This window comes from Phaenicophaeus curvirostris, chromosome 12 (assembly GCF_032191515.1).
Source record: "Phaenicophaeus curvirostris isolate KB17595 chromosome 12, BPBGC_Pcur_1.0, whole genome shotgun sequence".
Classification (NCBI taxonomy): domain Eukaryota; kingdom Metazoa; phylum Chordata; class Aves; order Cuculiformes; family Cuculidae; genus Phaenicophaeus; species Phaenicophaeus curvirostris.
Genome location: NC_091403.1, coordinates 1,338,076 through 1,362,203, shown reverse-complemented (window position 1 = coordinate 1,362,203; position 24,128 = coordinate 1,338,076). Strand labels below are relative to the sequence as shown.

Genomic DNA, 24,128 nt, shown 5'->3' with positions numbered 1-24,128 from the left:
AGTCAATATCCAAAATAAACAGCTTCCTGAGGAAGCTCAGGAAAGAAAACTGAATCTTCCTCAGGCAGCCTGGAGCAGGGAATTAAGAGGTCATTTCACTACACACACCATCTTTCAGCACTCAGCTGGAGCAGTGTGTTGTTTCCAACGCTGATCAAGAAGACTTCCCACAGGCACTCACTTTTGTCCTTGCCTTGTTAAAATACAATCACCTTAAATTCCAAAAAATTCCCATAAATTGTCTTATCATAAAAGCCTCCAGCTGACTACAGGGTAAAAAAAAATTGATTTTTTAACAGCTGTTCCCCTCCAATTAGCACAATGAGGACAGAATCCTATTATCTGACTGATTATCAATTGAAACAACAGCTTTGTATTCCACAGTATTTATACACCACATGTACTCTACAGAGCACCTTAGAGATACCTGAGCTATTTCAAATACTGGAAGCCACCTACTACAGCAAGCGTAGCCAGGCGAGGAGGAGGGCACTCCCAGGTGGAACAACCACGGCCAATGGCACGCTGCTCAAACTGGCTGCTTGCCCGAAGAACTGTGCAATCGGGAATAGACTGCAAGCAGCTTACAGCCTCTTTTTTTTTTTTTAACATGATCATCACTTTGCAAGGAGGAAAGACTTCCTCTGAATGTATGTTTGAGAAAAGACTCAAGAGCAGCTTGGGGACTCCTGCAGAGACAAACAACATACACCTGACACTATCTGATCATCTCTTACATAGCAATGCAAAGCGGAGGAGAACACACTGTAAAACATTCTCTTGCGAGATCTGTATGAGGGAAAAAAAAAAAGGTCTTATTCTTCACTGCTCCTGTCTGAAAGCACATCCATGGAAGTGACACTGACCATCTATTCTGGACACAGAAACACTGAACTTATTCTCTCAAGCAGATGTACTAAACACCTAAAAGTAAAGCAGCATGCATCACAGGTTCAGCATGCATTTGTTTGTTTTTTTTCTCTCCTCATTGTAGGGCTCCCAAGCTCTCAAACATTTCACTCCTCCAAACACTTGCCTAAATTCAACAGGCCACCTCATAAAAAGCCTGTATTAAGAAAGATACTGTTATTAAAGCTGGTCTTAAGACAAAAATGTGCAGTTCACACAGTTCAAGTTACAGGTGCAGAATTATAGCCGTGCCACCTTCCAGCCTGACAATGAAACAGCACACACAGGTTAATTTCTCTTTAAAATATTTGGGGTTTTGGTTGGTTAGTTCCTTTCTTAAATCCCCCACAGCCACAACAAAACTATACATTTTATGGTTAATTCACCAAATTCTTCTGAAATGAACATGTGAAAATGCAGGTAGTACAAACACACACTTGCCTTTTGCCTGGTAGAAGCATCTAACAACTACTTTTGTAGCTGCACAATTCCACAGGATTTTTTCTCGGGGGTCCACCCCCCACCCCCCTCCAAATACCAGTATCAAAAAGTATGTGACACTGTAGTACCACTTTTTAAGTTATTCCTTATTTAGTTATTTCTTCCTCTGCATCTCAAGCAACCAGTCTTAGCAAGAACTTTGGGGTTAAGTGTCCTTCCCTCCCCTGAACAATCACACACACAGATGGTATTTCTCCCCACCCCCAATTTGGGTAGCTGTCAGTTAAGAAGATTCAATTTCAGCAGTCACACGGCTGTTAAAGCATCTGCAGAACACATTACAACTCTAAGCTCACACTAACTTTACCCATTCAAAGGAAGTAAGTTAGAAGCCAAGAACACAGAAATACAGGAACTTAAAGCGGAGGAGATTGTGAATAATGTTAAATATTACAACTATTTGAAAAAGAATTATTTTTTTAGTTGGAAAGTTGTTAGCAACTGAGTAACAAGCAGTTTGGTTAAAAAAGTGTGTATCGGAAAACACAAGAAGGTTTTGTGTTGTTTTTTTAAAGCACAGTGCTTGTAAGCTGAGAGAGAAGAAAAGGAAAGTACAAGAAGTCATTGGGAGAGAAGGAATGAACATTGGAGCAGCATTGCAATAGCCTGCTGGTCAGAGGTGGGCAGGAGATTTGGACAGGAAGACAAGGTAACAAACACTGCAGCAGTGATTAATGTCAAAGGCCCCAGAAGGCTTATTCAAGGAAAACATTCCTGAACTTTCTTAGCAAGCAAGTGGAACACACCTCATTTTTCCTGAGAAGAGACTATGCCTATCCTGTTAGTAATGTCTAGTTCTGTATTTCTTCATCACAAAATAGAGCAATTTTCAAATTTATTATCCTATCCCTTTTTCCAGATGATAGTCTTCCTTCTCTTCAGGAGCCATGCCCACTAACAAGCACAAGAGAAAACAGCAGCAGCTCCAGGAGAAGCAGCACGCAAAGAAGAATCAGCAAGGCATTTCCACAGTTTCCCTTCCCTTAAAAGGGCACTCGGCAGCAAGAGGGATGCTCCAGCCACCCAAAGCAAGCCAGAAACGTCATTTTTAAAAAGCAGCAATGAAACCCACTCCCCTGGTGAGCCAAGCCTGGCCAAGAGGCAATAAAAGCAGGCCTGAGATTCCGCTCTGCACCACCAGCTGCCCTGATTACAACCCTCCTCTTGGACTTCCTACTGGCAGCAATCCCAGTTGCCTTTCACTATACCAGTGGTTTGCAGCCTTCTCCAATTTGCTGATCTCTTAAGAAAAGTTGGATGCATATCACCACATATTAAGCTTAAGCTAAGAAAAGCAAGTCTTACAAGAAACAGTGTTTCGTGGGGTTTGTATCTTCTCTTTTGCAGACTGCATCCCTACCCCAGCTCCAACTAACTCTGAATTCCCACGAATCCCAGCCTGAAGAACTATGCTAGCCATGTCTCACTGAGTCAGGAGACAACACCCAGTCTCCCTCCTTCCCCTTCTGAAGCCAGGGTAGGAGAGGCTTTGGCTACAGTCACCAGAACAAAATGACAGAGTAATTACTGGACAAGAGGCTTTGCAGAGGCTTCAAATTAAAGCTCTGTAGGTATTTAGATTTACATATCCATCAAGCTTTTTCCCAACCTACCCGACAGACCTACAGTTAGGATTTTTTTTTCTTTCCTGTCTGCACATCAAAGCAGGGGAAGGGACAAGGGAACCAGCTACCATGCTCAAGAACATGAGCTGTTACCAGATCAGAGCTCCCTAGCAGCGTGTTGCCTCTACGCCCACAAAGTGAACAGCGCGCTTCAAAACCAATAAAATGCCCTCTTCTCTTCTCAGGAAGAGCCACTTGGTAGACTTCCAACTACTCCTACCATTGTGGCTGAACTAACACTCAATTTTAAAGAGAACTTCTTAAAATTTGCATACTAAGTTTTATAAGCACAGAATCACCAAAAATAACAATCTTTCAGATCAAATAGCTTTGAGGCCTTTTCTCTGCAGTGTAAATGTTACCTTCTATTTCCCCAACTGAGCATTTAAGGTGTTAAGAGAGTATAAGTAAAAGCACAATTCTATCGAACTAAAAAAAAAGGCACATCCAGAAAGCCAAAGGTGAACCTTAAAAATGGCCACACAGCTACTTTTGCATTTACATCACAAATTAAAAAGAAACTCATTTAAGTAGTACAAACTGCCTCACCAGCAGTTTTAACCACATGACGCTAAACTTCTCTTCCCACAATTTCAAGTATATCAAGGATGCAGGATTATATTCTTGACCAAAAATGCATCGTGTCCATTCATCACCACTCCGGAATGCACACTCCCAAACAGGCAAGAAAACTAGGAGGGCAGAAATGATCAGAGCTATTTAAAAATGTGTTGTGCTTATACCAGAACCGCATCTTACAACTACCTGGAATCATATTTTAAAATGGATACTTTGCAAACCCACAGCCCTTAAACAAGGACAAGCTTCTCTCTTTTGAAAGTTGTTCCAATTGTACCTTAACTTAAAACCTGGAAGAGTCAAAACTATAACTTGACACTCCAGTCCACAAACCAAAAATTCACTCAAGTTTACACAACCTTTACCTCACCCCTTGCTCCTTGGGGTACAGAAAGGAGCATTACTGAGCTGATTCTGATTACAATATATCCTAAGAAAATAGCAAAAGGTTACAGACCAGGGGAAATAACTAGTATATAAGTTAATGTCTTTCCCCATCTGTTACCTTGTCTATGCTTCACATTCTACAGCAATGTTAAGGCTTAACTGACAAGACACCAAATTCACCTGAAGAGCAACAAAGGTCAAAAAGAAGCAAGGAAGATAACAGAAATCCCACATAGCTGGCTTCCCCCACTCCACATATTTGTTCACATTGCTGCATATTAGCGTCAATACGTTCCTTGTTCCACACAAAAAAAAAATAAGTCATCAACAGCAAAAGCACTTCCACACCCTTGCCCTACTCAAGCCAGCCTCTTGACTCTTGATGGGGAAGGTACACATCAAAACAACCTCATTTAATTTCAGTGCTAAACTTAAGTTCTTTCAAGAGCAGAACTTCATTCCATTTTTGGTTTTTTGTACCACACTCTTGCCCTTGGATGCTCCCCACCACCAGCAGCCCAAATATCAGGTGTTACTGTTTTCTTTAAGTCAAGGACCCAGAGGTCATTTTTGTGCCTTTTTTTTTTCCCTTTCAAAACTTTAACTTGTTATGAGGCAATACAGAAAAAACATAGTTAAAAGCTCTTTTCCCTTGCCACCTCTGCTTCACATCTTGCAACTACACAGCAAACTAAGGACATTTTGTACCCACCCAATCCTGATGAACACATCACAAATTGCACACATACAGATTCCATGAACACATACCAACTATCAGCTTGCACCATAGCAGTGCCATTTTTCCTTGAAGGTGCATCCTAACTCTGGAGTCAGTACTTCCAAACCATACTGACCCTCAAAAGACCAAAGACACAACATGCATTATCATATCAACAGAGCATATTATTGATGCCTATACCTAAACACTGAGACACGCAGCACCGCAACACAAATGCAAGGTTTCTGCAGGGTTTAACTTCTCCCTCCGAAATGGAAGGAAGGCTGCTGCAAAGCATTAGGTAGAGAACAGCTTAATGTTGCTATCTCAAATAATCTACAGTCCCACATACCTACACAGCACACAATTGCATCAGTATAATTGAACACAAACATTAATATTTCTCTGAAATAATTTTCAAAAGCAATATCTTAGATATACTTCAGCTTTTTTTATTTTTAGGATGCAATACAACCACATTTTCAAGATGTTTTTTTTCCTACTGCTACAAGACCTGGGTACACACTTTTTCCAAGACGAAACATCAGCTTCACATGTAAGGAAGTGATAAGCATCAAAACACACACGACTGTAGTATCTGAAGTTTGCACTTGGAAGTCAGCCTAAACAAGTCTGATAGAACAGTACAGCTGACTGAATTACAATGCATTTTTGCTTTTTAGTGGCCTCATTTTCAGTTTCTTCCATAACACGTTTAAGGGGCTCCCTCCCAAAAGATTAGTCTAGTCCAGCACAAGTCATAAGAACATTTAGCATGAGTCAAAGAAAAAGAATCCAATGCTATCAAAAGTAATGTTCACAGTTAAATGCGCTTCAGTTACCTTTGCAGACTTGTTTTCAAAATTCAAAGGAAGAAGATGCGCATCCTACAAGCACTCATCAGAAAAAAAAAAATTACCAAAGTATTAAAGAAAGCTACAAATAAAACCCAGTAGAACAGGCAGCCATTTAACACCCATCAAGAATGTCTGACAAGGAAAACCTGGACATAGCAGCGCTGTAAGAAACAGTGAAAGCTTTGTGTTGGCAGGCTGAAGAGCAAGAGAATCTCATGGTATTTTTCACAAAACTGCCAGGACAACTGATCTACCAGTAGCTTCCCTACCTGCACAGGCCCAAAGAGCTGCCAACCTTTTCAGCCTAAAACAGCTATCAACTTCAGTACTTCGAGAGACACAAATCCAGAATTAATTCTATAGCAGTCAGTTTGATATCTTTTATAAACACGCAAACAAAAAGTATGAATTATGACCAAAAACATTGTTCTGACTTCGCACAGATAAGACCATGAAGTGAAGAACGCTAAACTAATCTCTACATAAACACATGCCCGTTCAGTAATAGCAGATGTCATGGTTCCAGCTCCACTTTGAAATAAAAATCAACAATGCAGTAGTAAAACAAGAAGAGATAGCTACATACTTAGGAGACAAACTTATGAGAAGATGCTCTTTTTCCCCAGGTAATTATAATTTCATAGAGAATAATCCTTGATTGCTAGCCAAGCTATGGTAAAGATGACAAGCACATAAGAGTATTTCAGAAGAGGAACTCTGAACATGAAGACTAAAAATAAAAGGCCATACCTAAACACTCAGACATGCTACCCATCAAACCCATCTCTTAGCAAGTATTTCCCATCTGTGCTTAACAGGCAGTTGTCTTATTCATTTACTCAGCACATTTTTTTAAATGAAAAAGCATGAATGACATTCTAACTGTTTATCCAACCAGCTGGAGAAGAAACCAGATAAGCTCTTGGTTAACAGCTGAAATGCCTGTATAATTTTGGCCAATGACCTGTTTATCCTAGGTTACAGCTACAGCTCATTCAACTGTTGCCCTGAAACGCTATAAAGTTACATGTCAACAAGAACCAGATGCTGGGGATGGCAGGGGGAGAAGGAAGCAACTGAACCACCTACAAACCTGCAAAATCTGCTAGCCTTATTCTTAAAGGAAAACCTTTCCTAAACAAGTAAGAAACCTGCAAAGAGTTTAGCTTCAGTACACCAGAGAAATCTGTTGATGAGTCAGTTCAATGGAAAATACTAACCAAAGCCCACGGTTTGCAGAGAAACCATTTAATCCAGAGTATTCATTGGAAAAAAGTCCCCAAGACTAAATAGACAAGGGTAAAAAAAAAAAAAAAAAAAAAAAGTTGGTCAGAAGGAAGAGATGAGAAATGAAACAACAGTACTTCCAAAGATAGTTGTACTACATTCTTTTTTTCCAAAGAGTAAAACCAGAATCAAACAGCAAAAGAAAACTTACTGTAAAAAAAGTGCTTTTGACACGTGACTGACTGATTACTCCTGTCTTCATTGTCATGCAAGTTCTAATTATTTATAAGACGAAATTAAGAACAGTGACAGTATCTAAATTTGTGCTACTTTTATCAAGGTATTGATTTAGTTGCATCTTCTCATTAATTTTTGGTGGTTCACTTTCAGAAGGCATTGCTTTTGAAATTTAATCCTCTAAAAGCTACTGTATTGTTATCAGCAGGTGTAGTAATGCATCTTTCTTTGCCTCACTGCACCATTTACGTTGATCCAGATTCACAAATGTTGAAGCAAGCCACAGAAAATTTCTTTCCTCTGAGAAAGTTGAAGTGCAACTACAAAAAGATAATTTGAATATATATGAACAATAAGCTGTTTTGCATAGTCTTCTGCACAGACTTTTTAACTCAGAAGAGCAGGAGAAAAGTTACTGCAGAATCACACTGCTCAGTTAGTTTCCTGCTGTAAATTCATTACTCAATTGTTCTCATTGCTGCAGCAGGAAAGAGATTTTACATTCTTCTACAACTTCAAAAGTTTATATTTTAGTGCACTGTCACTGTATACGATTTAGCCAAATAGCAAACAATTTTAAAGGCACCAGCTGCTTATCCCTGAATAGGCACTACTGCTTCGAGATTCTAGGCACACACTGCACATATACTGCAGTTACTGGAGATACAGTAGACAGGTGAACACCTGCAGACACGCTCCCCCCAAACAAGGTGACAGTGATGCTGTGCTGCACAACAGAAGCCAATTCTTAGAATTCCAAGACTGCATACATGGTACACATTCACAATATCAGTCAAACATTACTACTTTATTTTCCACCTCTCAGTAGAGCAGAATGGAGATGCTTAGTTTTTGACCGAAACACACTGAAGTCAAGCAAGCTTAGAATCAAGATACAAGACGCTATACTGAATATAAATACATGTCCTGGAGTCAAAGGTTAAATTGTGAATTGGTAAGTTTGCCCTCCATAAGTAACAGGCTGTTACACTTCTCATTCTACAGGCTTGCTTAGATTAGACATCCACTTCTCATGAACATTCTGCACTTTATTTTCTGTTAGGATACAGATTTTCCATAAGAGTCTTGAGAAAGTGGAAAAAAAAAAAAGGTGTATCCTTGTAACATTCAATTCAGGTTAGTAGAATTAAAGATGCTACACTTCTGGACTGTTTTCCTGTTACTATGATCTTTGCAGGTCAGGCACTACTTGATCTAACAACCATTAATAAAGGTAAACAGATTAAACAAAAAAAAAACAAGTCAGTTTAATTTTTATTCGTGTTCTAGTCCTGCTTCTAACACTTAAGCATGTACTGGTATTGTTGTTATCATCTACGATATCCATAAACATCCCATGCTCAAAAGAAACATTTACTTATCGGTTCCTTCCTGCTCTTTGTACCAATTCAAGAAAAGGCAATAGAACTCCAACTTCTATACTATATGTGCTACATCTCAGGAAACTGCTTTCCAGCGTATTGGTCATCATCAATAAAGGGCCATTGTTTTTTAATCCCCTTCCTCCCCAGCTCTGCCCTGTCTCACAAACTCTTTCTCTCCCCTAATCCACCCACCCTTTAAAGCCACCACATGAACTGTTCAAGGCTGCTTGTTTGCAGCAGCTCTGAATAAAGCACACAAACCAAATCTCTCTCACTCACACAACTATTTTTGAAGTGAAAATTAACACGAATACAATTTAAATCGAAACAAGTCAACAACTGGGCCCAGATAAGAACTGTGCGTGTAGTCAGCAGGGGAGAAGTGTTTTTGTAGAAAACAGGGGCTAAAAGCATGGAAGGAAAGCCAGCTTTGTTCACAGTCAGTAGTCTAAGTGCCTGTCAGTCAGCAAAAGCATTTTTAAAACAGCTGCATCAAAGCTTTCTGCAAGTTAGTCAGCATGTGACAGGCCAGCACATTATAACAGTGCCACAGCAATCGCTGCATAATAGGAGTGCTCGGAGTGACCTGAAAGGTCAGTGTTTTCAAGCATTCCAGTAATCTGTAAATTGCCTTGGCTTATCGCTTGGAAGCAACATAATTACATTGCTTGAAGGGCTAGGATGGTAAAGACAGATTTTATGTATTACGTTCTGGTCAGCTACATACTAACCTCTACACTGTAAGCAGATCCAGGAAATATGGACTAACGTACAAATAATGGAACATTAGAATATGGAAAAGATCTGCTGTTCTGATAGAGAGGAAAACCATTTACTAAGTCTTGTAACACTGTCTATAGTTTTTTATCAAATATAAATATCTTTGAGACTTTTATATTGCTCTAACAAGCGTTCCAAAAGGTTTGAAGCTATTTCTATAAAACTGATTATTTTTCTATACAGAAAAACTGGAACTGAGTAAATTAAAAGGTCCTGATCTGGAAGTTAAAAGGTAAAGCAAGAAAAACGTATTTTCATACCAAGCACCTAATTCCATTTGAAAAATGATACTTTGTGTAAGAGAAGAAATTACTGCCAACAATAAACATCCCAAGCCATTTACTCCTAGCAAAGTGAGGCTAGAAAATATTATTTGGATCCCTCGATCTACCTACCTCACAAGATTAAAAAAATAGTATTCAGTTGCCAGCAGCCTAATCAGGATTTTAGGAAGATTCAAGCTATTTCAACTCACTATTTGATTCCTGTCCTTCCCTCCCATCACACTCCTCACACAGAGCACACTAACCCAATTATAAGGCTCACCAAACGGCTGCTCACCACAGTTTACAACACCCTGTCCTGCGTAGACCTTCTGCTGCAGAGAAGACCACTGCTTATTCTGACACTACACCACTAAGAAACCTGTTTCTACTATTTAACACTAGGTGACTTCAAGCACTCTTCATTCACACAGAAGGGAGTAAAAACAAGAACAAATACAAACATGGTAAAAATTCTCTATTTTAATTCAATCATGGAGAAGACAGGAAAAAGCCAATACAGTATTTCTTTAATGCTTGCTTTTGTTTCAAGTATTATTATCAGTAACTACTTAAAGTATGTTTGATTTCTTTTTTAACAGAGATAGTCAATGTAATCAGAAGTTCAGGCCAGCAAAATGCATGCTGAAGAAATACCACATTCAAGTTTAAAAGGCATCTCCCACCTGTTTGCATTTTAAACTAAGATGCTGGCACAATTTGAAGGGCATAAATCTCACATTGTTGCCAACAAAACTAAGTTTACAGCTAAAAATACAGTCCTAGAATTATCAAAAATCCAACTGACTCAAAAGGCATCCTCATAAAGCTGTGAGGAAAAAAAAAGCAACACCGCTGGTCTTTCTGAAGAAGAAAGATCTCAGCAACTCTCAACCACTGGCTTCTTACTACTGTTTACACATCTTCCTAAGATAGAGAGGCATTTACTGATTAAGATAAAAGCAGCAAGTAGGAAAACCTTTTAAGTTAGCACTGGTTTCTTTCAAATGAATCACCTCTGACTTTATATACCCTCAAAAGCAGAGTTCCTGAAAACCAGAAAAAGCAAACATACACTTAATGTATGTTTCAACCTGCAACCCCAAAATTCCTTTTAAATAGACAGGACAGGTAGCTATGAAGTCAGACAAAAAATGAGAAATTTTATTTGGAATACAGCACATTGATTACCTAATCTCACAATTCAAATGTAAAATTTAACTGGAAGAAAGCCACTTGATAAAGAACAGAATGAGTTCCTGTGACTAATGCACTGTCCAAGAGATGTTTCTTGGGCACTGACTCCCCTCTCCCAAGAGAAGCTGCAGTCAGTCCTGCCTAGAGAGCCACTTCCCAGCTTTGATTCTATTCTTGGGGCGGGGGAACCAACATTACTTTCTCAATCCTATTTGAAGCTCTTCTCAGCATGCAACAGCCCCCATCCTAGCTCCTCCCCAGTATGCGAAGAGCATGACAGATAGCGACGAAGAAAAAACATATTCTAAACATTACAAATACCACCAACATTCACAGTGCACTGGGGTGAGAGGCACTGTGCCTTTACGCTGCTACGGTGCTGTTCACTCTCAGCTGGATGAAAAAGGCAAATTGTGAATGAGAGACATTCTGAACAAACCCCTTCCTTACACTGTTCTAGTTGGAGAAGGGGGGTACTTTCCTTAAACCAGATCATGTAATCTATAAGAGCAGTTTTCCATTTCACAGGAACTGTTACAATCTCTTGAATAAATTCAAACTATCACTCTTTGCACAGCTGGGAGCATTTAGGTCAGCATCTCCTTTCCCCAAAACCAGCAGAATACTCTCAGAAAGGCAAGCTCTTTGTTTTACTCCACCTGTAAATTCAGGTCCTACCCACATGAAGAGCTAAGCCAGTATGATCAAAGACTTTCAGATGACACTTCGTTGGCACACAAAACTTACACAAAGGATAGATAGGCATTGAAGAGGATGTAGCTTGCCAAATTATCTTCATACTCAATATTCTGCCCTTTCCCAGTTATCTGGGAATATGTTCAGATAAATACTGCAACTGAAGAGAACACCCAAATTAGTGTGCGCGATGATTTCCATTATGCAGTACAAGAAAGGATAAGCAGTAGGTGCATTTCAGCAGGTTTTGTTTACAGCTTCCGATTACTTCTCATCTGAAGTCTGCATTCTTAAAGGTTTTGAAATACTTCCAGCCTGCTATGGAAGGGCTCATTATCTAGAATTTCCATATAGAATCCTAGTGCCCTTCAAACTGTCCTTTATTTGCTTTAGCATTTACAAGGGTTTTTATGGTTTTCCTTTCCTCTCCCCACTGCCTTCAGCGCTCTCTTACAGAACAGAGAAATACGCAAAGGAGCTCACATGACAGCTACAACAAACAATACTCTTGCAAGTTGAGCAAGACATCTAAGTTTTTATTATGCCTCTTTCAGAGGTTAGGTCTGAGACTAGAGCCTTCATTCTTTTTAATAATAAACTTTAAGTACAGCAATACAGTTAGACTTGATGTGACAATTCTGTGAGTAAGGCTTAGTCATGCCACATAAGGTTTCACAATAATTATTGGGAGAGTTCAGACACCTCAGCTTTTGTGCTAAGGTTTTTGTTTCTTTGCCAGGGAGGGCAGAGGCAAGGAGGAAGAAGAGGAAGTCAGCTCTGGATTAAGAGCTGCCAGCTTGCCTTTGGCTCCCTCTTTCCTTTCATTCTCTTCTCCCTCAAAGATGGCCTACTATTTTTCTGCATTTTCTTTCTGTAATTCCTTTTCTCACATCACAACTCTCAATTCTGGCTTAGCCAACAGAAGCTTGCACAGAAACTCAGGAAAGGTAGGGAAATACAATTACAACATCACCAAAGAGATATTTGGCCTCCCCTTGGTGAAAGTTCATTTGAAAAATCAGATGCAAACATTTCCATTCAGAAGATTACGGAATCCGAACAACTCAAAGTATAGCACAGACCTAGCTATTCCAGCCTCCTCTCTTAATTCTTGCAGACAATGCTCTCTTGCAGTAGCTTGGAACACATCTTTTATTTATTAACTTCTGGATCTCCTAGCTTGAAGACCAACTTCATCTGGTACACTCGCAGCACCTCCATGAAGGAGAACACACCAACACAGATGTTTTCAGAGACATCTAAGAAATACTGAGTGGCAAGCACTATACTGTGCAAAGGCACTCAGCATAAGAACAGGGGGACATAACACGCAGATGGGGATGGATGACAGCAGCAACTTTGCAGTGACGCAGTGCCTGTGCCGTTCACTTCAGAAGATAACAGCACATAGGTTTATACTATCTTTACATAAGATTTTCAGACCTGTTGCCAACTGCAACACATGCAAACCCTTCCAATTCTGACAAGGCTGGTGGCATATAGTCAAGAAGCTGCCTAACTGCCCCGAAGACTGATGACATTTCACGGCCCACTTCTCACCTTACAGATAAGTGGTAATTATTTTTCAGCTTAACTAGTACTACTGAATCTAAGAAACACAAAACACAGGAGCCGGCAGCTGCGAGGTTAATGTAACAGACCAAATATTCAGAGCTGCAAACTAACAGGGTATTCAAACAATTTTACTGACAGATTCCCCAATTTGAGACTCAGCAGTTTTCTGGGCAGCTCTAGGGGGCATTTACCACCTAACTACCAACAACTGCAATGAATTACACGAACAAAACTGGCAACAGCAAGCTGGCACACTACAGAGCACTTCTACAGCACTGCATCCAAATCAGATGAAACATTCCTGGTTCAAGCTGTTATTATGCTTCTTATAAACTTGTAGACCTTTCTCATATTCCCTAGCTAAAAGCTCCCATGTTTAGGAGCATTAATCCAGCGTACACTACCCACAGGGGGTAAAACCCAAACAAAATGCAGGTCCATTTACTTCTCATACCAGATTACCCTCCAGGGATTTCCATTCCTGCATAGCTGGGTTATTAACAGAGGGGTTTATCCTGTATGCGATGGCCAATCACTTTCCACAACTTAATTTCAATTTTGAAGGAAACACAAGTTCTTTTGTCAGAAAGCCATGCCTTCAAGATCTTAATATCCACTGGGAATGCTGTTCCATGGAGTCCAGATTTACAGGAAAAGCCTGTACCTTTTCTATCCAACACTATGCTAGAAAACTATTTCATACAGAGGCTTTCACAGGCAAAAAACAGGACTGTTTTTTCCAAGTAACATGTAAGAACAATGCTGGGTTGAATGAGATAAAGTTTTTAAACAAGTATCCTGTGCTGAAAGCGTTAACATGGTCTGGCCTTCTCCCAGATTTAATTCTGGGGAAGCCAGCCATCTAAAATGAACACGAATTACAGATTTATTATGAGCCTTGGAATTTGTTCAGATAAACAATACTTGGCATACTTAGCCCCAGGTACTCTCCTGATCCCATATTAGTTACAACTGACTAATTATTTGATAACACATTGTCAAGCAGCACCTTTAAAGATATTTCTACAGTTTTACAGTTACAGTAAAACCAAATGTCACTTTATTAGAAAAAAAAAAGGAAGACTCTTCAGACAGCATAATTTAAGCCTATTATATTTCCAATGAAGCTGAAACCAACTGTGTAAATATTCCCCCCTTTCCTTTTTTTTAATTCTTCAAACTTGTGCTAGGCCAGTCCTTTTGCAAACTCGCACCACCACCACTCATGATTTAAGCAATGCAAAAACTGACATCATTATTCCCATTTCACAATCTGTCTTCTTTCATTACATTACTGTTTATAGTAATAATTTAAGATAATTGCTTACTTTTAATTAACTACTTAAAAACTTGAGCAGTCTCTCTTCCACCACAAGTTACTTCCCCATCATTTTTGCAATACCCAACTTCATAATGAATATAATGAAGTCATGAATACTGCCACAGCAACACCAGCGCTGTAGTGGCTGTGCTCTGAACAAAGATAATTAGCCAGGTTTGTAGGAAAGGGCAACGGATGCTCTCTCAACCACATCAACTCCAAGAGCTACATGCAAAAGCTTGACCGTACACTCCATAATCTTCTGAAAAGTCTAAAACACCCTCTATGCGTATCTTGTTTATTCTATCTCCCATCTGAATAAACCACAATAAACAGCCACCAGCCTAGAGTGTAAATAGCTGAAACGAGGCCATTTAATATTTACAAGAATAAATTTCAAGCTGGATACAGAAGTCGGGGCCATCTGTTAAAATGATTGCTGACCCAGTGGGGCACTTTTACTGGGCCCCATTCAAACTGAGCCAAAAATAGCCGATACAATCCCAAAGGATCATGAGCTGAAAACTAATTACTGCCTGGTTTAGGAGGGGTGGGAGGACCCAATTACAATTATTTTGTAATTAAGTTACCAAGAAAGAATTCAAACGTAAAAGGCAGTGCTGAGGAAAAGAGAAGTGCTCTTCAGTGCAGTACTTGCCAGGAAAAGGCTTGGAACTACAAATCCAAGAAACTGCCTACTTTTGCTCAATTTCTATTTTTAGCATATCAGTACTCGGCACACGTGGGGGTGGGGAGACAAAAAAGGCTATCAGAGCAGTACCAAGTTATGTTATTGCTTCCTCTGCTATGGAAAACTAACAAAACACTTTATGATGAGTTATGCAAGCCAAAAAGGATTCTAGTACATTTGCCGACTTCTCATAAGAGTGTGAACTTCTACAATGCAACACCCCCTACTGAGTTCAGGCTGCCCTCCCCCACCAAAGGGTAGAACATCTGTTTATAATGGATTAGGAAACAAGAATCCTATTAGAGATAACCAAATATCCTTGAGAAAATGACTACTATTTTAATATATAGCTAATATTTAAAATTTTTAGCACCCACAACATACTTAATCTTCCAAGTGCCTAAATTAATCCTGACATGCAAAGGCAGAAGACAACTCTGAAAAGCTACTGAAGATCCTACAGAGTTAGGAATAGCTACCATAAGCAGAACACCCAGTCCTGCACACACCGGGGCAGTTTGACCCTGCAGTAGCCCATCTACATAGCTCAAACAGCCCGTGGCGCTTGTGGCTTAAGGAGCTACCTAAGGATATACCACAACAGGAAAACCCCATGGGTAACCAAGCAGACACCACTGGCCCTGGACAAGTCACCACATCTGTGGCCCTCAGCAGCGCTTGTTCCTCTGCAGGATCCAAGAGACTCACACTGGACCTTACAGCATCCAGATGAACGTGCTCCTCCATTTTCTCAGATCCTTCACCGAAGCTCATCACAGCCCCTTGGAACTAGGGCACCCCTACTATTTACGACTATAGAGCGCATATTTGAATAATCTGTCCCTAAAATAGCATAATTATAAGGCAAGACAATGTTTTCATTTCAGGACTTTTTGGACTCAGCATAAATACACTGCTCAGAATCACTGAATTCATTTTAAGACTCCCTTACGGCTATTTGCTTAATCAGTACATTCAGTGAAGAAGTCATTAGCAATGTATTTGCCTGAGAAAACACCGAGCGCCATTTGGTATTATTTTTTGTTGCATTTATACTTTAACAACCAGGACAAATATGGGGGGGTATAAATGACCAATATCTGTCTTAACCAGAGGGCAGCGTGCTGTAAAGATTACATAACTTGAGACATGCTATAAACCACCCAGTGCGCCTTGATTCAAATACTATCCCTTTACTCAAGCAGATGCATAATTTGACACACTGTCAATAAGCCAGACATTGGGACTAGTAATTTTGACACAGATGCACAGGCTTCACTCCCCTCACCCTGTGTCTATAATCCAACTTTTCCCCGTGCCCCCGATATCGCCTTTCCTCTAGTTATAGAGGAGAGGAGAACAAACCTGAAAACAGGATCCTCTCTCCTACTGCAAGCTTACAGGCACAGCCTGTAACATGGGTTAACAGCTTTGTCAGAAACACACCAACTCTGATACAGACAATTTCAACAAGTGCTTTGGCCTGAAACATAACATTTCAAGTAGTAAAACCAAAGCATTTAGCACAATTCACAGCCTGAGTAGTTCACTACCTACAGTTCAGTTTTCAACTCGGTATCTTACATTGAGAACCTGTTATCAAGTATTTTAATGAGTGCCCATACCAGAAAGCTTTGACAACAATGGGACACTGCAGTGTCGACATGGACATACACTCTAGCTTGTTGATCAACTCTTGACTTTAAACACCAATTCAATGCCTTTTCTGCATAGACAGAAGCCCAATATCTATTCTTACAGTACAGAAGCAGTAGTACAATGTGCACCTTAAAATACCTATTATGTACAATAACCCATTTCTAGATGTTTTCCTTGAAACTAAGATTAGCTAGCTGGTCACTGATAAGCTCTTACTGATTTTCCACTCCATAAAGGTGGAACCAGCTCCCAGGCACAGTCAGTTTTCAAGCTCTGTTTACATTACAGTAATCTTTGTGCTGCACATTGAACCAGAGGCAAACTCCAGAACACACTTCACAGTGACCTACAGAACACAGAGCTCATGGCTCTTCCCACATGGCAACAAAACTTTCACCAAGAAGCGTGCCTAGACTACCTTTGGTAGCTAAAGGTGCCTACTGTCATAGCTGTAGCAGTCAACAAATTTAAGAAAATGCTAACCCAGAAGTCATCTATATAATTGCTTCTTGGAAAACAAAACATTAAACTATTTCCTAATGTCCAAATACAACTTACAGGAACACTATCAAAATTAAACAAGCATTTTATAGGATTTTTTTCCCCCAAGCAGAAGGTACGGTCTGATCTTAAACCAAATCCTTAGCTTATTTGCATGCTTGGTGTCATTTCCCCACATGGATTTTCTACGTGTTTATTTTGTTGTTGTTATAGTTGAAGAACTGCACCAACTACCTACTAACGGATCTAACAGTAGCATTCATACAGACTTTGATAGGAAAAAAAAATATTGTTCCAAACTTAATTATCTTGCAGACTACAGCACATTAAAAACACTTGCAGAGCTTGTGCATACATCCCCTAAAGGAAACACAAACACATTGGTATCTCCAAGTAGGATTTGGGGTAGAACACTAAGCCACATTTATGAAAACTATAGGTCATTCCCTCCAGCAGAGGAAACCAAAGAGTCCTTGCAATCGGCAAGTCTTAAACTGTTAATATGATCGAGTTATCAACTTCTGATTGAAGTGGTAGATAATAAGATATATGCCTGAAGGTAGAAAGACAGTTACAACAACCAAAATCCAATTAATTACAGGACTGAGGTGAAAGACTGGGAAACACGGTTCATGCATGTATTTAATACCAGAAGGAAAAATTAACAACTCGGATTCAGCATTCAAAAAGGCTCAAGGATTCAAGAAATGTAGTCCCTACATCTACTACTTAAAAGTATTTGTAAATATTTTTTTTTAACCAACAGGCAATATTTGAACCGTCAGCTTAAATGTGGAAAGCTTCACATCTCATTACTAATCCCCTGACAGAGTCACTCCCAGAGCAGCCACCAGTGCTGTTCAAAGAGACACCAGAAAAGATCCAGACCCTACATTTTGCAATCACAGCCACCACTAGATCAGACTACAAGCAAGATTTCATTTCTCTTGCCTCCCAATAGCTACAACAAGCATTTAAAACCTTAATAAAACCACATTCTTTTACAGCATAGCAGGAAGAAGTTAAGTAACCAAAACAGAGGGGCAGTGGCAGGTAGCATAAAGACTGTTGACAATAGGGTGTAACACAATCAATCACAGCAGCCAAGATTCCCACGTGTACAAACAGGAGTTATTCAGCTAATCAAAAATATTTTTTTTAGTTCTCTTCTGGTCAAGTATGCCAAGATAAATGTGGACATGGACAAAAGGACCACAAGGCTAAAAAGTACATTAACCATTAAGAGAAAAGCATTCACAGGTTTTTAATGCATTACAACCCCCAAAATGAGAAACTCGATAGCACATCTGAAGGGGTGACCAAAGGAAAAAGGATCTGAAACACAAATTCTCTAGTATTTCTAACATAGTTTTAGGTGGGTGATTATAAATATTAAAACTGTACAAACGGTAACTCAGGAACTAATGACTGAAGTAGAAATAACTCTACCCATCTACTGGAAGCATCTCTGTTTTGACAAAGAAACGTATATGACTAAAGAAATATAAGACTAAAAGAATTCCTGTGACCAAGATCAAAAGTAAGAAATAACTTTGATAATCACAGACTAAGAATTTACACTGAAAAGGTGACAGGACATATTTTTTTTCCTGAGAAAGAGACCTGTAAATTCAAATACACATTTTTACAAAATCTGAAAGTACACCAGTACAAAATCTGGAGAGACTATGTTTTGCAACGTTCTAAAATTAACATACCTTTCAGTATAACTAGCTTTGCTGATACAGTACACACGCCTGAATGGCCAATTTGACATGACCATGATCTGGAAGAAGTTTCAAATAGCTGCTATGGCAAGATGGAATTTCCAATTTTACAGTAGTCAGTATACCACTCTACACTCAAAAATAAGAAAAAAAATCTGAGGTTATTTGTTAAAAAAAAAAAGTTTAAGACCGTGTAGAAGGCAACATTTGTCTGCAACCTTAAAGAAGTAACTATATGGTAAGAGAGTATTTTGAACTGGAAGCAGAAACTGGGCACCTCGATTTCACACACAAGAAAATCTGAAAATTTAAGCAGATGCAACTTCTCACAACCCTTCCCATGGCAGAATTCTAACACCACATTATTCTTTTTAGGAGCAGAGACCATTTATCTTAAAAGTCCTGTTTGTTGTTAACAAACGCATTTGAACAGAGGATAAACCCAAAAACTATGCTTTATCTCTCTCTCTGTAGCTAGGCAACAACCCCCAGTTTGAAATACTACCCAGAATAAATTATTAGTCTACTCGTACGCATTTATGGTTTAAATGTGTGTATGTATATATTAGAATTAATAAAAGATCTCAGAGAGGATACTTAGAGCACGCAACTCTTAACACTGGCACGTTTAAGTTTTTAAAATTGCACTCTGGAAGCTGAAGGTGCCCTCGATACAGCTTGAAAGTAAAACTAAGACCTTGGAGTTGATAAAATCACCACAGCTAACAACACATTACAACTAGTAAGCTCAGCAGGAACTTGGGATTTGCGCTAGGCTGGAGTTGTTCAGCAGCGAGGCCCTGAGGTGTGTATCCCGCACAGCAGCTCCTCTGATTCAGTGCGTGCCAGTGACATCAGACCGAAACCACTCGGTTTCACTCCCGAGCGCAACCCCACGAAGCCCAACTCCGCAGGAGCCGCGGCTCAGCACCAGCTCCAAACCTGAATTCAAACGAGTTTCGGAGCGAACCTTTAGTTCCATGAGAAGGAAGAACAACCTGTTGCGCGCTCCGGCCCCACCTCTCCCCGGGACGCCCGGGGTCCTCCCCGCGGGGACCCCGCGCCCCCCCGCCCCCCGGGAGCGCCCGTGCCGGGTCCCGAGGGATTTACCGCCGCCCCCAATCTGTTTACCGTCTGTCAGCAGCAATCAGCCCCGGCTGATTCAGCGCCCACAGAAAAATCCGGCACTACTGGCCTCTCCCGGTTCAACCTCCCCCAGTCACCGCCCGGCTCCTCGCCCGGGAACAAAAGGGGCACGGGACGGCCCGGCGCCCCGCCCCCCGCACGGCCCGGGGGGCTCCGAGCCGCCCCGGACACCGCGGATGGAGGACGGGGTCCCGCTCTGCGCCCCCAAACACCGGGAACGGGGGGGTATCCCGCTCTCCTTCCCCACCCCGACACCGGCAATGAGGGGGGGTGGGTCCCGCTCTGCTTCCTTGTCCCCCCCACCCCCGACACGGGGAACCAGGGGTGTCCCGCTCTGCCCCCCCACTCCAGACACCGGGAATGGGGGGGTGTCCCGCTCTGCCCCCCAACTCCAGACACCGGGAATGGGAGGGGTGTCCCGCTCTGCCCCCCAACTCCAGACACCGGGAATGGGGGGGTGTCCCGCTCTGACCCCCAACTCCAGACACCGGGAATGGGGGGTGTCCCGCTCTGCCCCCTCACTCCAAACACCGGGAATGAGGGGTGTCCCGCTCTGACCCCCCCCCGCCCCGCTCCAGACACCGGGAACTGGGGGTCCTGCTCTGTCGCCCCCCCCCGCACTCCAGGCACCGGGTACGGGGGGTCCCGCGTGTCCAACAGGTGCGGCTGCGGGGAGCGGCGCCGGCACCTGCGCCCCTCGCGGGTTGTGCCTGTGCGGGGAGGCGCCCCCCGGCCCCGCTCGGCTCCCGGGCCGAGCACTTACCTTGCTGGAAGGCGCCGCGGCCCTGGCGGACATTTTGTTTCCTTCTCTCTCTCCCCCGGAGTCGGGCGAGCGTGTGAGCGCCTGCAGCCGCCCCGGCCGGGGGAGAGCAACTCGCCAGCACCTCCCGCGCCTCACGCAGCCGCCCGAATAAACATCGGGGGAGGAGGAGGAAGAGGAGGAGGAGAGGGAGGAGGGGGCGGGGACGGGAGAGCGCGGCGGGGGAGCGAGCGGGTCCGGGGAAGTTGCGGCGCCTCAGGGGCCGCGCTCCCCGCCGCGGCCGCGCTGCGCGCTCCCCGCCTCCCCCTCCCCGCGCAGCGCGGACACGTCCGGCCGCCGGCGCGGACCATCCCGCGGGGGGGGGGGAGTGGTGGAGGGAGCGCCCCGAGCCGGCCCCGCCGCCCCCCGCGACACCCCCGCTCGGCGGGATGAGCGGCGGCTGCCCCGGCCCCGCAGCCCCCGCCGGACACCCCGGCCCCGCGCCAAGCGGGGGGCACCTGCGGGTCCCGCCCGAGGCCGCCCCCCCCCCCGCTCCCCCGCGCGATGGTCCGGGCGGCGCGGGGCGAGCGGCGCCGGGCGGCGCAGCCTATGGCAGCGCGGGGGCGTTTGAACGCGCGGGGCGGGGCGCGGGCACCGCCGAGGCGCATCCAGGGAATCGCGCCCTGAAAGTTAGAAACACTGTCCCTCCAGAGCATCTTGACTTTAACCGCTGTTTCCCACACACGTTTGTTCTCCGGAGATGAGAACGCCCCGTGTCCAGCCTGGTCTGTGCCGGGCAGGGGTCTCTCTGCTCCCCCTCTGCCTGCAGCCTCTCCCCATCCCCGAGGCGAGGGCAGGGCCGGGGCCAGCTCCCCGTTAGCGAGGGCTCCGGCCGCTCCCGAGTTCATAAAAGTATTAAAATGAGTCCTTGGAGAGGAATAGAATCGCCAGGTTGGGAAAGACCTCTTGGGTCATCGAGCCCAACCATTGCCACCTGCCCCCAAGTCCAACCACACGTGCCTAAGCCTCCTGGGAGGCCTGATCCCCGCGCCCCTCACAGGGGCCCCTCCTGCCCCAGCTCCTGCCTGGCCGCACACGGTCCATGGGCATCGCCTTCCCAGCCCTGAGGAAGGAGCTCGCTTGCCAAATCTCCAAAAAGGGTCTTAGAGAGCAGATCTGCGGCATTTTCGGCGTCACTGGCACAGAACCGGGCCGGGGGCAGCGAGGGCCTGGACTGCGCGGCGCGTGCCCCGTGTCTGGAGGGGCAGGACAGGAGCTCCCCAGCTGTTCGTGCTGTTCTGGAGAGAACAGCAATAAAGGCACAAAAAGAAAAGAACCTGGGAGACGCAATTGGGTTCACGGTGGTGACTGCACAGCCTTAACGCTTCCTACAGCATCACAAACTGCTGCCAGCGGCTCCAAAAATAAACCTCTCCAAGTACTTTACGTGAAGGTTTTTCAGTCTCTTTCACATTAAGATACACAAGAAACACTGCAAACATTTTTTTTTTCTATTTATAAAAAGGCTTTTTACAGATGTTGCCTTGCTTTTGGGGGTGGGTGCCCAACCCATGTGGGATGAGGCTGTACCTGCGAACAGAGCTGGAGTTGTGAGTCGAGCACGCTCTGCGTTCTCACTTTTTCACTCCGACAGGACGGCTCCCGCCACAGAAAGCCCAGTGCACATCCCAACTTTTGTAGGACTGAGTCATAAGTTCGCCGAACCACCTCCCCAAGAATCACCCACCAAACTGTTTCGAACACCAGGGAAAAGGTGGCCCGCTCTGCGTGCTGGCCACGTCGCTACCATCCATAGTTTATCATGATAGTTAATTTACTCTTTAAATACTAGACTAGAACAAAAATTCCATGACTCATCATATATATTGGCTTCCAGTGAAAGGAGAGTAAGTGAGAAAAAAATCCCCAAGCAAAATTAGGACACTTTTTCTTGTTTGCCAGTATTTCACGAGGCATGACTGATACTAAAAGGCAGGGCAGCAGGGCCACGACTTTCTGGCAGTTGTACTTTTTATGTTACCAGCTGGTTTTGTGCTCCATACAATCTTTGGAAGTACCTCAGTTCTTAACAAGAAGTAATAATTCAATGATCCAAATCATTCCTCTTCTAAGAAACGCACTATCCACAGATACTGTATGAGTTTTACATTTGTTCTCCTTTGAAAATAAACAAATTCATGTTCCAGGAAACAGCTGAAGGAAATTCCCAAGGCAGTAGTCCGAAATCAGGGGGGAAAGGGCCAGCTCCTCGGCCACAGCGTGGAAAACACGGCACTGTGGGGCAGAGTAAGCCCACCGGGACCTTATCCCTCAGATCCAGTGGTGCCAGCCCTCTCCGTAGTGCAGACTGGGGCAGCCTCAAACCTCCAGCAACCTCTGCCTTTGGCCAGCACCATCCCTTTCTGGCCCCTGACTGCTCCCGGAGTTCCCACATAGCGGGGCGTCATCCCCTTTTCCCGCAGAGGGACAGGGGCTGTGCAGGCTCCGAGGCACTTGTCCCCGCGGGAGTTCTCCTGCGTTGCAGCACGGCCTCCTGCCAAAGCTCTGCTGCTGGCCTCTCCCACGAAAACACCACCGCACATATTTTATTTGTTAATTGCTAGACGTTACTAAGCCTCAGATTTTTTTTAATCTACAGATGCAGAAGGCGGAATGCGATATTTTTTATGCCCGCATGCTTCATTGCCAGAGTCTACGAGCATTCACCAGAGCACGCAGGAAGGAAAAGGCTGAGATCACAACAGGAAGGAGGGGGAAGATTTCAAGGTGTGGAGACGCACGAGAAGAAATTCAGGGGAGGGTGACCTGATAAAGAGTAGGGTAAAATAATCCCTCCCTTTCCTCTGACCCCCCTTGAATAAGAATAGTTCTGGGGAGCGTGGGCAATGCCTGCAGGTTGGGGAGGAGGATGGGCTGGGAACAAAGATTAAAGACCATAAAACAAGAAGAGGCGTACAGCAGGGGAATGAAGGAGGGCTGCAGGCGTGCAAATGCAGAGAGATGGAGATGGATGCCTATAGTAAGGGAGAAGGACCAAGGGAAAGAAAAGTAGTGATTTAGGTATTGGAAAAAAGACAGGAACTAGTAAGAAGGTGAAGGAAAAAAAATTAAACAAAGGAAGTTCCACCAAAAACAGAGATGCCAGTTTTGTAACATCTTACATTGGATGAAAAGATGCTATCGGTCCCTACACAGAATGTGACAAGGAAGCAGACTGCTTAACATGGAAGGGCTTCTGTCCAGGGGCTTGAAACATCTGGCAGTGGATATAAAATGATCGCAGATAACCTCTCCCTCTGGGAGAGGACAGGCATAACTCTTTCGGCCCACAGAGACTAATGGAATTTCTTTCTTTTCTTTCTTATTTTCTCTGAATCGCTTTTTCCT

At 43.3% G+C, this 24,128-nt stretch overlaps 1 protein-coding gene across 10 annotated transcripts in view; it reads right to left on the bottom strand.

Moving 5' to 3' along the window:
• Positions 1–24,128, bottom strand: part of TJP1 (tight junction protein 1) — a 174,326-nt gene that overhangs the window by 40,847 nt on the left and 109,351 nt on the right. Inside the window, exon 1 of one of the 10 annotated variants that reach the window (XM_069866445.1) lies at positions 20,745–20,905. The exons of 8 other annotated variants lie outside the window; for them this stretch is intronic. In XM_069866445.1, coding sequence (XP_069722546.1) covers positions 20,745–20,777 — 33 coding nt within the window. In that variant the 5' untranslated portion in view covers positions 20,778–20,905. Of the gene's footprint in view, positions 1–19,966; positions 19,986–20,744; positions 20,906–24,128 lie in introns of those variants that run through there. One more of the 10 variants, XM_069866442.1, reaches the window with a different exon arrangement.